The following is a 16,004-nucleotide window of genomic DNA, read 5'->3' as shown; positions in this document are numbered from 1 at the left end:
AGTCGTTCAGTGACAGGTTATGCTGTACACTGTTCCTCCAACCCTGTCCCTGTGCTTGGTAAAAAGGATGTTGTTCTTCAATGCAATTATAAATTGATGCCAAACTGAGTTTTTTTCTGTGGAGAAGACAAAATCGCAGTTGCAATTAAAGATATGTAGAATAGAGATGGTTTAACAAGTGTTGATTTATGAATGACATCAGGATGAGGTTGGGAATACATTTTGTCCTGACAACCGATGTCTTTTGTGTTTTCTTCCTGACAGGCAAGTACAAGTCCAAATAATTTTACATGATATTTTCTACTGGTCATGCTTCTGTGTCAACCTCATTTAAGATCCATTTCCAGAATAAAATGCAAAGCTGAAGATGCAAGTCCTTCACTTTAAGCCAGTGTCAATCATTTGCTTGCAGGATCTCTTAATGCAGTTGTTTCCTTTTTGAGGCAATCTATCTCTTACTTATATGGGCTGTCCTTTATGCAGAACCTGGAGTTATCAAGATTTAATTTTGCTGACAGAAGTATAGGTACATAAACAATAAAAAAGAAACATATTATGAAATGCCATCTAATCTAAAGACAAACACTTCGGATGACGTAAATTTTATTTGTGCAAAAGAAAACATTGTTTATTTTTTGACATCACTGAATAACTGATGCCTGATAACATTAGAGAGATTAGTTTTTTACACAGATAAAGAAAGCAAACTGAAATGTTTCCGTTTCCATTTCCACCTGAATATGTGACTATCTGTATATTATAGTTCATGTTCATTCTGTTCATTGTCAGATGTTTGTTAAGTACACGTGCCACCCAGTATAAATCATTATAATACTCATTTTATAATGTTGCCTCTATTGCAGCCTAAGAGAGACAAAGAAAAATAGCAACTGAAAAACTTTTTGAGTGTTATTTAAAGCACTGCATAAATTGTTTAATTACAACAAATGTACTTCTCACTTAATTTATAAATTCTAAGGTCATGTAAGACCATTTAACAACCATTTACACCATGTTCTTAAGAGAAGAATTGCACATGTATGTAAAATATAAGGCTTATAACCCCAGAGAGCAGAGAGAGAGAGTGTTTAGAGGCTGCCAAATCTATTATTAGGCCTGTCTCTCTTTACAATGTCAACTGTAATTCAAAGCCTTGTGTTAAATCGCTGCATCTCAAATGTCAGCTGCCGAAAGCTGCACCATTCTCCCTCAGTTTATTACAGACAGCCCAATGGAGTCCACGGGAGAACCAAAAAACGCTGCAGCCTCTAACTTCTTGGAAGTAACTTGCAATAATTCCTGGGGCGAGGATGAAGATGAGAGGTCAATCAAACCGCAGTTGTCCCCCCTTCCAAGAAGAAGGAGCTCTGCTTCTTCAGATGATTTAGAGGCAGAGGTACCAAGTGTTATTGCAAGGAAAGTTTCCTTTGCAGATGCGTTTGGTTTGGATCTTGTATCTGTAAAAGAGTTTGATACCTGGGATGTACCAATCTCATCTTTCAGTGAACATTGTGAAGAAGATGTTCCCACCATAGAGGAGTATTTTTTTTCATCAGCATTTACAGTTCCATCCACCAAAGAAGAACTGATGCACAATGTGCACACGCAGAAAGTTGCTCTGGAGTCAATTGAGTTTATACCAGGAGTAACATCTATGAAAGGAATTATTAGAGTGCTGAATGTGTGTTTTGAGAAACTGGTTTATGTCCGAATGACATTAGATGCATGGAGTAGCTATTATGACATTTTGGCAGAGTACATACCCGGTTCCAGCGATGGTGAAACTGACCAATTTTCTTTCAAGATTTTATTAGTGCCGCCTTATCAGAAAGAAGGTGCCAAAATTGAGTTTTGCATACGGTATGAGACCTCTCTGGGTACATTCTGGTCTAACAATAAAGGATTGAATTACACTCTATTGTGCCATAAAAAATCAATCTTGGAGCAAACAGAGAAAACACAGGAGGAAGTTACTGATAAAAATATTAAAAGCTGCTTGAAAACAACAAACAGGTAGGGGGTTTTCAGAATATTTCTTCCATGCATATTTTTTTTTCCAAGTACACTGGTATAATTGTGATTTGTGGTGTTGTACTGTCATAACTAGCCGCCAAGCAATTGTAGAGTATTTAAAAAAAAAATGTCATAACAACTTACGACCTTGAAAGATGATATTAAACTATCCCTACTGAGATTATCAATTTCTGTGAGTTTATTTTCAAGTGCTAGAGCAAAATCTGATGTGTGTTCTGTTTTTCTCTGTGGTTTATAAGATTAACACTTTTATGAGTTGTAACTGTATTTACAATTCCTTTATACTTTTGCTGCCTGATTTTCATAAACATGTCTAACTCCCAAATGGTGCAACTTGAAAATAATTAGTACCAGAACTCAAAGCTTCGGTATGCTACAGCTTGATATTTTAGTATGCAAGAGCTTTTGGCCTTTCAAAAGGTTGCCTTTATGGAGTTTTGTGAAAGTCAGTGGAAAATATCTGATATCATTCTTTTGACAGATATTGCATATTGCTATACTGCTAGGTGGTGTGTCGGTGCAGTGATTATCAGCACTGCCACACAACTTCAGGACAGTTGGTTTAAATCCTGCTCCAGCCACTCCACTGTGTGCATGTTAGGTTTCCTTACACAATCCTAAAGGGTATGTTTTAGGTTAACTGCTGTTTCTCAAATGGTTCAAAATGGATGTGTCTGTGTATTGTTTCATTCTTTTCACAGTACATGGTTACTAAAGGTAAGTGAAGCATTTAAAACTTAAGTGGTATGGTCACAGATTCAGTTCCTAGCTTGGTCACTGTCTACTTCGTGTCGAGTTACATGTTATCCTTGTCCAGGCTTTTCTTTCACATCCCAAACATTATGATATTTGCCAGCTCTCTTTTACCCCTTAATAAACGTGTGCCCTATAGTTGATTGCCATCCCTCCAGTTTTGCGCTTGCCTTACACCATGTGCAACTGGGGTAGGCTCTCGCTCATCATAACTCTCTATTGAACTAAGAGGGTTAAAGCAAGGTTGGATATTACACTGTTGTTTGCTTTTTATAGTTTTATCTTATTTTTTAAAGAATTTCTAGTCATTTATATAGCATTTTAACACCAATTAACCCAAAATGTAGTCATTAGCAAATGCAAGCTTAATAATAATTAATAATCTAATAATAATTTAATCTACTATATAAGTAATCACTGGAGACTGAATTAAATTCAAACCTTAAACTAAATATGCCAGTCCCTCCTTGCATTGCCCCTTATTACATTGGGCATTTGATATATGATGCTTTCAGAGTTGGCTGTGATTTTATTACAGTGCTGGTTTACATTTTTGGCCATGTAACTCTCATGCTTATTGCGTCTATGATGGTGGAGTCGTGCCAGTATCTCAGCTTTTTATTGCTGCAACATCACTGAGAATCTGCAGCTTTAATAGAAAATAAATGTTTTATTCAAGGTGTAAAACATTTAATGGATTAAGAACAGTTACAATTTTATGTAGTATTGTCCTCAAAATATTATTATTCTAATTGCGATCCATGGGAAAACATGGGAGGAAACTAACTAAAAAAACAATTTCCAAAACTTAGCCATTCTGTTTTTGATAATCTCTGAGAGCATACTATAATTCTTTTTTGAGCATGTTTATTCATTATAAAAAAGGCTGAAATTCCATAAGATCCAAACATGGACAATGTGCATAATTTATGATAATTTAGAAACTCAACAAAAAATATAAACATTATTTTTGTAAATGGCAGATTGTGTAAGTTTTGAAAGTTTGCTCTTCAATTAGTCTTTTTATACATTTTTACCAGTTCATTATAAACCTCTTCTAATAGTACATATTAGAGACAGGCATCCAATAGTAGAAAGGGTGATAGATTTACTTTTGTTAGGAGAGCAGAAGTGTATGGCAAGATATACAGAATCCACATTGCAGGCGGAAAGGGTGCGTGAACTGCCTCAGTGAGTCTAAATGCCTAACATGTGATTTCCTTATAACAGTCCGTAACCTCTGGACCACTGTCTGAATCCATTTGGGGTTTTGTGTGACTGATCTTCAGATGTTTAATGTAATGCTTAAGGTTAAGTAGAAGTACTTTTTGCCTGTTTGATATGGTAAGCTCCATAACATCGTCAATAGTCTAGGTCCTGTACATGCACTGATAAAACTTAAAACTGAACCTCTTAGAAATCTCTATGTTTTTCCAGTCAGGAGCTATGCCATGCTTGCTTTCTCTTGTATGAACTAGTCTGCCTTCATAATATGTTTATCTGATATTACTTTCCAATAACTTAGGGTAAAAAATAGAGTTGTATTTCTGTGCCTTACTGCATGGATTTATACACAATAGCCTATTTGGTAAAACACAAGCTGAAGGTTTACATATATAGCAACCAAAGCACAATTGTTTTTCTATTAACAAATATACTGAAAATCACTAGTGAACTATCAGTGCAGGCTGATTTGTTCCTGACAAAGTAGGATTATTAAAAGTAGCACATATCTTTATTAGGGTAAACAATAATTTCTTAATGTGTTCATAGTAATTTCCATCATGACTGTAGTATTTTGTAATGAAGAACTGCTGTTGCTGGTTTAAGTGGAGTATATGATTCTTATTTTCAGTAAAGTTTCCTATTTGGAACTCTACAAATGCTTTTTGCTCTTTTTTTGGGCTATAAAAAAACAGAGAGAGACAGAGAGAGAAAGAATATAGGGAGGAATTGGTAATTATCATTGAAATTGTTGGCACACTACCAACAATGACTGTTGCCGTTGAAACATGTATGGGACCTTGTTTCCATCTTGGCAAATCACAGGGATATACTGAGAGAAAGAACCTTTTAAAGGATGTACAGTAGTTGTATTAGGTGTGGTAAGTTGAGTTAGGTTGGAGTTATTGTTTATCTGGTTGGAAAGTTTCAGAAAACTGAAGGAGTCTGTGACTCCACCAGATTCTCCTTAACTGTGGTTGTGTGTTTTTCAAGTTCTATACTAGTGGTTGGCACAGCTTGTTGTGCCTTTTCCATTCTGTAATATTGAAATGTAATTATTTAATCTTGTAATAGTTACACACTGGATAACCCCAGTCATAAATGAGGAACTTACTACCTTTATGGTATGCATTTCAGCAGTCTGAGATGAAATCTGATCTGGCTACACACATTGTTTAAACATCTTCAAAGTGTTACAGACTAATGGCCTTTTGCACATTGCCACTATGAAAAAATAAACTTTTCTATGTCTTCATATACATTACTGTCAGTGTCAACAGTGAATGTAACCAACAAGTTTGTTTTGTGTCTTATGATTTACTTTACAACATAGCCCAATAGTCAGGAATGAGAGTGCAAAATTGAGCTAAAACACTATTTTTGGGTTTATTTGCATTTTTAGTATTCATTACAGCATTCCACAAAACTTTAGTGCCCTATAGTAAGAATTTTAGTGTACATGTGACACTAATACAACTACTAAATGTAGTAGTTAGCAATTTGATTTTGCCTTTAATCATTTCTGAGAAAGACCTGGGCAATCTTGATGCTCTGTGTGTTGAGAAAGTGATTCAAAATGGTTGGTACCAGGAGGTGCATTGAACCTTAACAACTTTGCCCTAATATTCAAAGATTATTAAGAAGTGCATATCACAGGAAAAAATTAAAGTGCAATTTTCCAGAATAAGTAAACTCAGATAATAGTTGTTTAATTGGCACAAATCTGCCTGAATATAATTTGACTCTGTCATCTTATTGCTTGAACCCTCTGTCTGCAATCCAAAGTCACTAGGACAGTCCATACCTGTAGCACTGAAAGAGTACATGACAGTAACCCACCTTGCGTATATAATATTCTGTAGATACAAGTGCATTTTTTTCTATTTATTCACACATTTCCTAAACACATTTACCCAATTATTGGGAGCAAATGTTGATGTACTTACATATTGTATTTGCAGTTATGATTTTTAATTTTCATTACCTTTTATTAACACTGCACAGATAGTGGCCATGCTGGGAACCAAACCTGAGTTGCTGGATTTGTCCAACACCAATGCCATCCACTGTTTCACTGTGGCATCCAATAGAAATTGTATTTCATTAAAGTTATGCTCAAAAAAACAACAACTTTCAACTACAGTTAAAAGAAGAACCTTACAAGAACTGTCTAGAAATTATTATTCCTTGTTTTTGTTTTTGCTTTAATTACAGCAAAGAAAATTCCATTAGTTATGATGGGACAGTGGTTCATCCCGGGACTCCAGGTGAGGCATTATAAAAACTAATATAATCATAAACTGCATTTTACTTTTAAAAACAATATTCTGAAAACATATCATTTTTCAAAAGGTGAAATTAATCTCAAAAAAACAGAAGACCATCTTGGGCAAATTGATGAAAAACCATACACGGAGTCTGCCAGCATTCACAAAGAACAAGTACAGACTTTGGTAAGCTACTTTTTCTGTAACTATTGTTTTAATATTCATTTATTTTGAATTGAATACATGTATAACTACTGTACTTTCAGCAAAATTATTTCATTTTTAATAATGCTTAATAATCTACCCATCTATCCATTTTATGAACCTTCTTAACTAGAGAAGGGTCACAGGGATGCCAGAGCCTATCCCAGCAGGCACAAGGCAGAAACAATGCCTGAACAGTGCACCAGCCCCTCGTCGGGTGAACACACACACACACGCGCACACATAAAGATTAGGGGACAATTTAGCACTGCCAGTCCACATAACCTGCATTTCCTTGGACTACTAGAAGAAACACATGGGGAGAGCAGACAAACTCTATGCAGGGACTTGAACCCCAATCTCCTTATTGAGAGGCAGCAGTACTGCCACTGAGAACTGTGCTTAACAATATCATCATCAATTAGCATCTCAAAGTATTTAACTTAAATCTCTAAATATATAAAAAGTAACCTTTCAAAGGCTTTGGCAGCTTATTTGTTGTTATATTTGTTTTAATGCAATACAAATATTGACTCAACCATCTGATTTTATAATGTGATCTTTACCTACCTACTGTTACATTGGCATTTTTCTTACTTTAACAATATGATACAGAAATATTTAACAGCTTGTCTATCTATATTCTGAATGTATTGCTATAATTCATTTTTAAAAACTGTATCACATTATTATAAAGCAATAGAAGCTCAAACAAGTGAGTGTTGTGCTAAAATAATAATTTTTCGTGACTAACATGTTATCTTTAATATTGTCCAGTTGAATATTGTAGTGTTTCGAGATCCTGTAGCCAAAGGCTCTGCTTTTACAGTTTTCACTTCATTCCAAGTATTTTAATACAGTAGTTCATGTATCCTTCACATTCTAAGCAGACCTGCATACTGTGATTTTGAGGCTAGGGATTTGCACTGACAATCGGAAGGTTGCCGGTTCGAATCCTGTAAATGGCAATAGGGACTCTGCTCTGTTGGGCCCTTGAGTAAGGCCCTTAACCTGTAATTGCTGAGTTCTTTGAGTAGAGAGAAAAGCACTATATACATGCAAAGAGTTTATGGTGTAGGGGTTAACAACAAAAAAACTATGTAAGGTACTAGATAGTTGGGGTTGTATTAAAACATCTATGACTTTATATGTCAACGAAAATGACAAAATCAGCTCTGGAGTTAACTAGAAGCCAGTATATTAAAGTAAGAAATACAGTACATTATATGGCTGTACTTCTTAGTTCCAGTTATTATCCATGCTGCTATGTTTTGAATGAAATGTGAACAGTTAAATAAGTAAATTATTTCAAAGCCTAAACATAAAGCCATTGTAAAAGTCAATTCTGCTTTATGCAAATGAATGATCCAACATTTTGTTATTTTGTAAATAAAGATGATGCCTTAATTTTGCATTTTTGTAACCCAAAGCAATCAGATTTTAGTTATTGTAGAAATATGACCATTAGTCCCTTCAATCTGTGTCAAAGATATCACCTTACTTTTATCTAGATTGAGCAGCTAAAGGTCAACCCCTTTGTAGCCATTGTTCAAGGCCTTGAACAGCAAGCATTTTTCAGTCATCCAGTGTTTCAGCTCATCAAATCTGTTAATGAAAGAAATAATTTCAAAATAATCATTCACTTTTATTGACTAATACAGCTGAGTGTTATCAACATACAAATGATGTTTCTTAATTCCCTTTACTAGTGGTAACAAATGAAGGAAAAAAAGAACTGGTCCCAGAATTGAACTCTGAGGGCCACTGTATTAAACTACAGATAGGATGAGGGAGCACAGCCTGCAGACTTTGACTTTTACTGAAAATCCTTTGATGATAGCCCACTGAATTTTCAGACCTATTTAGTGAATGTGATGGCCTACAGTACCAATAGCTGCTATTAAATCAAAAATTGGATGAGCATTGGATGAAATTAGAATTTTCTTAGGGAACAGTTTGATGGAGCTTTTTGTTTCTTGCTACCAGTTTAAAGGAATATTTTCCAATAGTTTGTGAGAGAAATATGTTTGAATGAAATGCAATGTACTTTCCATAATTATTTAGACCAGGGGTTCTCAAACTCAGTCCTGGGGACCCCATGTGACTGCAGGTTTTTGTTCCAACCAGATTCCTAATTTGTGACAACACCTGATAACACTGATCTAATTTAATTAGCTGGTATTATTTTTCTTTTTTTCTACATTCAGAAAAGCACAGAAGCATGATTTTTACATTTATAAGACATTTAGAAATATTTCTGCTTTTGCTATAGATTTAAATGCTTCACTCTCTTTTGTTGATTTCATTATATTTTGCCCTTTCTCTGTGAGGTTTTTCCCCTTCGTTGTATCTTATTAATGACAATTAAAAATGAGCAGAGCAGACACGCTGGCAAACAATACTGAATATTCATCTAAACTTAATTTTAAATTCCCAAAGAAAGGTAAATATTGAATCTTATCCCTTACCCCTTTCGTTTTCTTTTTTTCTTTTTATATACCTTGCTAGATGAATGAAACTTGTTGTTACATTAAATATTTAAACAATCTATTTATTAGTAAATAGAAAAGATAAAATAAACATAGTATCTCTTTCGGAATGACATGTTCTAAATTTGATTTATTTTAAGTGCTCAGCTACTCTAGCAACCGTGTTTAGCTTCAAAAGCATATTTTACATAACCTTCTTTGTTTGTCCTTATCATCTTCTTCAGTAGTACTGTTGTGTTTGTGGGTGAGCCTAAACTAAAATGTTAAATGCCTTTAAGCTGGTTTTTTTTCTGGCAGTAGGTAAACACACACTGTAATATCGAAGTACATGTTATAAACATTCAACCAGCTAGTTTCTAACCTGCTAAACCAGTTTAGTGCCATGGGGAGCAAGTGACAATCCCAGTAGCACTAGGTGCAAGATGAGAACCATCACAGAGCAAATATAGATGGATTGATAAAAATATGACAACTGTTTTAGTGAAATTACATAGTACAGTATATACACAATTACAAAGCTAACAGTTTGCAAATCAGTTTCACATATATAGCACAAATATTTCTTGCAAAACCAAAACTGATGTTGTTTATTTTGTGATAATTTTTTATTAACTTGATTAATTAATCAATATGAAACAGCAGGAAATATCTGTACATAAGAAAAAACCTAAACAGTGCCCAATGTACAACACCCAATGTACAACATGTATATTAGGTAGCAAGTGGACAGTCGGTCTTAGATTTGTTGGAAGCAGGAAAAATCGTCAAACATAATTATGTGAGAGGTTCAAATTGTGATGGCTGGGTCAGTGCATCTCCAAAACAGCATGTCTTATGGGGTGTTCCTGGTATGCAGTGGTTGATACCTAGCAAAAGTGGTCCAAGGAAGGACAGGGTCATGAGTGCCCAAGGCTCATTGACGCATGTGGGCAGTTAAGGCTATCCTGTCTGGTCCAATCCCACAGAGCAGCTCTGTAACACAAATTGCTGAAAAACTTAATGTTGGCCATGAGAGAAAGGTGTCAGAACACACAGTGTAGTTTGCTACATATGGAGTTGCATAGCTGCAGACCAGTCAGAGTGCCCATGCTGACCCCTGTCTACCACCAAAAGCACCTATAATGATCAACAGAACTGGACTATGGACCAATGGAAGAATGTGGCCTGGTCTGATGAATTACCTTTTCTTTAGGGACATGTGAGGCAGTGTTCTGTTCAGGGCGATGTTCTGCAGGGAAACCTTGGGTCCTGGCTTTCATGTGAATGTTACTTTGACATGCACCACCCAGCTAAAGATTGTTGTAGACCACTGTAATAAGTTATTTTTCTTAAATAAAGACACTCTGGAGAGCACACAAAGTGTTGGGGAATAGCCCTGTGTAATGTCCATTGGATGTTTGCAATAAACCAAAATTGCGATCAAATTCAGAAACATTTGACAATTTGTAACAGGTAAAGCCAGGTTTATATAGACAAGCTGGAGATATGGACTGACGTGGCAGGAGATGAGAGCACACTGGGAGCGGAAGCGATGTCATAGAGGGGTGGGGAATGAAGATAGATTCTGGGAGATGATAGACATCAAGGGAAGCCATAAGAGATGATGTTGGGAATTCTGGGATGCCCGGTGGTCATTTTGGAGGACCGGAAGTATGTTTTGTTTTTCCTCTTGCAGTCTGTAGAAATATAGAGAGAGGAGTTAGTGCTCATTATCAACCCCTTGTCTCGCGGAGTTCCACTCACCTTAGGGCTTGTTGGCTGTCTCCTAAGCGAGCGTATGTGACAACACGTATATTCCATCATGGCAAATGTATTCCCTGATGGCCGTGGCCTCTTTCACCAGGATAATGTGCCCTACCACACTACAAAAATTGTTCAGGAAAGGACTGAGGAAAATGTCAAAGAGTTTTGGTGCCAGATACTACAGGACACCTTCTTGTGGAGTCTCACGGAGTCCATGCCACAACAGGTCAAAGCTCTTTTGGTGGCACGAGGGGAACCTGCTCAATATTTGGCAGGTTTTTTAAATGGTGTGTATATATATAGGTTTTTTAAATGGTGTGTGTATATATATATATATATATATATATATATATATATATATATATATATATACATACAGTATATATATATATATCCATCCATCCATCCATTTTCCAACCCGCTGAATCCGAACACAGGGTCACGGGGGTCTGCTGGAGCCAATCCCAGCCAACACAGGGCACAAGGCAGGAACCAATCCTGGGCAGGGTGCCAACCCACCACAGGACACACACAAACACACCCACACACCAAGCACACACTAGGGCCAATTTAGAATCGCCAATTCACCTAACCAGCATGTCTTTGGACTGTGGGAGGAAACCAGAGCGCCCGGAGGAAACCCACGCAGACACGGGGAGAACATGCAAACTCCACGCAGGGAGGACCCGGGAAGCTATAGAGTTAGTAAGAGGTTGGAGGATATCCTGGCTTATAAAGAGGAAGTACATAGTCCAGGCTGGACCACATGGATCAGGTTGCCCCTTTAAGAAGACAAGCATTGACTGGGCTGCCTTGGTAATGTGGCCATTACAAAACTGCAGATGGCTCAAGAATAAATAGCAGCAAAACATCCTGTTTGGTTAATAGGTACAGCTGAGTGTTATCCACACATGAGTGAAAGTAAATATTATTATTTCAAACAATATTTCCTAGTGATAGAACAGCGACAAAACAGTATTGATCCAAGCACTGAGACCAGGCATGTTTCTAGCATTTTTCATGCCACAAGCAGTGTACCATTTTAGGGCCCCCACCTTTCTTCACCTTTTTTCTATGTGAGTTGGAGGTCATGAACTGGCCATGAAGCCCTATGCTGATGCTTAGCTCAGGGAATGATTCTGCATCTGTACTGTAATCTTGGTAAAGATCACATCAAAACTTTTCAGGCATGCTCTAATGTTCATAAATAAGTCTGAAGCTCTGAGGCTATTATTTTTTCATGTGAAGTATGTTTAAAATCAGATTAAAATAATTCAAGTCTACATCTGATTTCTTCAATAGAGGTCTGTCATTGCAGTTTCTGTACCAAGTCACCTAATAAAAGAGGTAGTTTAGATAAAAATAAGAATTATTCTTTACAATATTAGAGCATGAGAACAATTTTGACAGGAACAGACCATTCAGCCCAACAAGCCTTCCAATCCTATTCACCTTTTTTCTCCAAAATAACATCAAGTGGAGTTTTGAATATCTCTAAACACCTGCTGCCTACCATACTACTTAGTAATTTATTCCATGTGTCTAAGGTTTTTTTGTGTCAAAAACTTTCCAATGCTTGCGCAAAGCTTACCCTTAACTAGATTAAATTAATGGTGTAGTGGACATCCACGCAGCCCTCATGAGACAAGGGGGTCTCCAGACCTAAAGGACCCCCTCATTAGACCTCTACAAAGCCAGCCACAATTGACTGTACAACAGGTGAGTCAAGCATTGTTGCAAGCTCAACAAAAAAGGCTTCTTCTCTTGTCTTGTTAATAAAGATGTGCTGAGCAGCCTGACAGCCCCAGACCAAGGTATAAATAACAGTAGGCAGTATTTCAATAGAAATAATGTAAGTAAATAATGACATTGGGTTCGTAAAATGTTTCACATGTTAACTCCGTAGTAGTTTTCCTTCAAATTGCAACAAATTGGCTAAGCACAGCATGGGTTTAATTTAATATGATATCTGAGAAAACATTTGTTTGAATAATTACTGACTTCAGTAGAGAGGCAGATGAGTCTGAAATACAATAGGATGCCCATGTAGCATTTTTCTAGGGATTGATGATTAAAAAAAAGTGTTAAATGCAGGAAATTGCCATTGATTTCTTGGAATCTCATTAGTATTCACTGTGCTTAGGGGTTTATTTTATACTTTTTTGCATTTTCACTGTAGTTTTTATTGTGATTAATAGTTATAATAAAATTTGAAGTGTACTGATTGCCATTTTTGATGTTTCAGATTTTATTCCTATTAATAAAAGCCACTGTGTTGTTGATAACAACAGAACTGCACCATTGTTAAATCACTGTCTACAACTAATTGCATTTGATTTTTAGAACACAAAAAAGGCTGCATTCACATTGTAACTTCATTCCCATTTTTTCACTTATATGTGACACAGATCTGAGGCCTCATGTATAAACGGTGTGTACGCACAAAAATGTTGTGTACGAACATTTTGACGTTCAAATCACGATGTATAAAACCTAAACTTGGCGTAAAGCCACGCACATTTTCACGGTAGCTCATACCCTGGCGTACGCAAGTTCTCCGCTCTGTTTTGCAGACTGGCGGCACCCAGCATCAAAGCAGTGCTACTTTTCCAGTGTGGTTTCCCTTTCTTTTTTAGATCCACATCCCTGACGTGGCTTTATAAATACACTGAAATTAACCGCATATTGTTTATTAGTTTAATGCATCTGATTGTAATTAACCTGTAACAATGTAATGGTCCACAGAATGGTCAAACTATTCTAAATACAATAGCTGCTTTAGCGTTGTTACTCTCACTGCACCTTCTTCTTCTCCTTTCAGCTGCTCCCATTAGGGGTTGCCACAGCAGATAATCTTTTTCCATATTACTCTCACTGCACTACTCGAAGTATTTGTATCACTGTATCTGAGTGGGGAATCACAGCTCTACAGCAGCTGATCGGAAAGAGAATTATCGGTATACAGCATCAAGCACACACTGCCTCAGCCATGCTGTCTAGATTGAACTGCTCTCATACGGCAAACGCTTCAGAGCCTTTCCTTGTGGTTCAGAAACAGTTTCATCCCAAGAACTATAAACGCACTCAATGAGTCCATCAAATTCTCCTTGTAGAACTGTTTGTACTTATAAGTACAATTACCTCACTGTAAACTTGCGATACAGTTATAATATTGCACAACCTGAGCCACTTTATAAAGCGCGTATTTACATATGATGACAATATCATTTTTAAGATGAAATGCAGCAAAATATGTTTATTATACAGATAAAACTTTAGCTTAATTTAAATAATCTATATTGTTAATAAATAAACATGTGAGGACATGGTGTCGCAGCGCTAGCAAGGAGCTGGCGCTCCGTTCACTGATTGTTCCTGCCCTGCTCTGTATTCTTGCTGGGACTGGCGCGACACTGGATGGATAGAATAATTTAACATGTACTACAAAGATATTTCAATGTTCCTTAAGAGTTTTGAAGAATCGGCGTTCTAAGCTTACAAATGGCTTAAGGTCTATTACAGAGCTGATTGTGAGGTGATTGGGTATTTGGAGAAAGTAAAGTAAGGACAGGAATTGGGGGTTAGTACGTTTGAAAGAGACAGTACTACTGCAATAAATTATTTCATCTAAGGTTGCGCATGGTGCAGCAAGCATCCTGCATGAGGCATGAACAATCACTGCGCCACAATGTTCTCATGTTTAATAACATGCTTTAACTCCTATCATCATGAAAATGATATCAAGTATACACCTCAGTATTTTAATTATTCAGAGAGCTATAATATCACTAATGTAATGGATTATGTGTCCTGTCGGAGGAAGAGAAAGCCCGTTTAAGAAGCACATAGTGATTCACACACATAGAGAACATAGAAGATCAAATACAAAACAAAGCATTTAACATGCTACTTTAGTTACGATGGGATTTGAGAAACTAGTAAATTAAACGATTTTAAGATGAAGTTTATGATGTTCTACTTTAATGACAAAATGAACTACGTGATTAAAGTGGAAATTTAGAGATTAAAGTTGACATTTTGTGCTTTTTTTCCCACTGTGTCCATATTTTTTTTTCTTTTCTCTGTACCCTAATAAGCTTTCATATGACACTCAGACGGTGGGCTACGACTCGCCTTTTCACGGCGACTTTGATATGTGACAACTTCTTTTTTTTGTGCAACTTTGTGAACTTGAGCTTTCAAGTTTCTTCGACACTCTATGTCACTCAATCAACTTTCTTTTGTTGTTTATACCACTGTTTAAACCAAGAAAGAGTACGTTTTTCTTTGCCTCCACTTGGTATTTGCTGGAATTCTTCTATTTCCCCCCGTGCTTTTGCCATTGCCTTTTCACAGAACGCTGAGCTTAAGGGCTATTTATATTGATTTGCATGTTCAAAGAGGCATAATTCTGGGAGGAGACGGGGCGGGACAGCAGGCGCGTGCACATGCATTACTTTTCACGCTGACCGGGATTTATGTAGTAGAAGAACGTGGAAGTTGGCGTTCACACAGATTTATGCATCAGGATTTTTTTGTGCGTAAGCACATTTCCGCTTTTGTCCTTGCGCCATGTTATAGTATGAATTCTACGCATAGCATTATGCATCAGTCCCCTGATGTTTTTGGAGAAGTGTGATTAGCAAAAAAGAATACTTCTGAAAAGTTTTACATTGCTCTAAACCTGTCTCATCGTACTCTGACCAGTCCTTTGGGACTCTTGTTAATATGTACAGTAATAAATGCACACAAACCAACAGCTCTAATCTCTCATTTCCTGTTTCTCTTCCTTACCACCACAAGCTTATAAATTATGTTCTGCACAGAAACAATGAAAAGTACAGCAACAATCAGTATCTGTCTGACAAAATTAATAAAATTTGTGGCATACGAGGCACGTTCAGAGTAAACAACTGTACACACTCATGTCAAATCAAGATCAGTCAAAAAAAAATCAGATACAATCAAAAATCAGGATCCAGTAACTTTTAACTACAGTGTGATGTGGCCTTAAAAGACTTGTACTCTATTGTAAATGCATTTTTTTAGGGAAGGGATCCCACATCTGCTATTGCAAGGGGCCAGTAGTTTAAATCTGTGTCCAGTGTTCTTATTGAAGAGCTCATTTTAAAGTAACAGTTGGCATTCATGTTACCAGTTCCCTTCAAAATTTTAAACACTTTGATCATGTCACCTCTTAAACTTAATTTGCTTAAACTGAAAACTACTTCAGTCTTTCCTCATAGATCTTTATTCTTAGTTCTGGAACCATCTTGGTCACCCTCCTTTA

At 36.6% G+C, this 16,004-nt stretch overlaps 1 protein-coding gene across 1 annotated transcript in view; it reads left to right on the top strand.

Moving 5' to 3' along the window:
- Window positions 1-1,162: 1,162 nt before the first annotated feature.
- Window positions 1,163-16,004, top strand: part of ppp1r3ab (protein phosphatase 1, regulatory subunit 3Ab) — a 35,273-nt gene continuing 20,431 nt past the window's right edge. The window contains exons 1-3 of the mRNA XM_028807891.2: window positions 1,163-2,013; window positions 6,226-6,278; window positions 6,364-6,464. Of these exons, the coding sequence (XP_028663724.2) occupies window positions 1,178-2,013; window positions 6,226-6,278; window positions 6,364-6,464 (990 nt within the window). The 5' untranslated portion in view covers window positions 1,163-1,177. The remainder of the gene's footprint in view (window positions 2,014-6,225; window positions 6,279-6,363; window positions 6,465-16,004) is intronic.

This window comes from Erpetoichthys calabaricus, chromosome 1 (genome assembly GCF_900747795.2).
Source record: "Erpetoichthys calabaricus chromosome 1, fErpCal1.3, whole genome shotgun sequence".
Lineage (NCBI taxonomy): Eukaryota > Metazoa > Chordata > Cladistia > Polypteriformes > Polypteridae > Erpetoichthys > Erpetoichthys calabaricus.
This window is presented reverse-complemented; position numbering and strand designations above follow the sequence as displayed.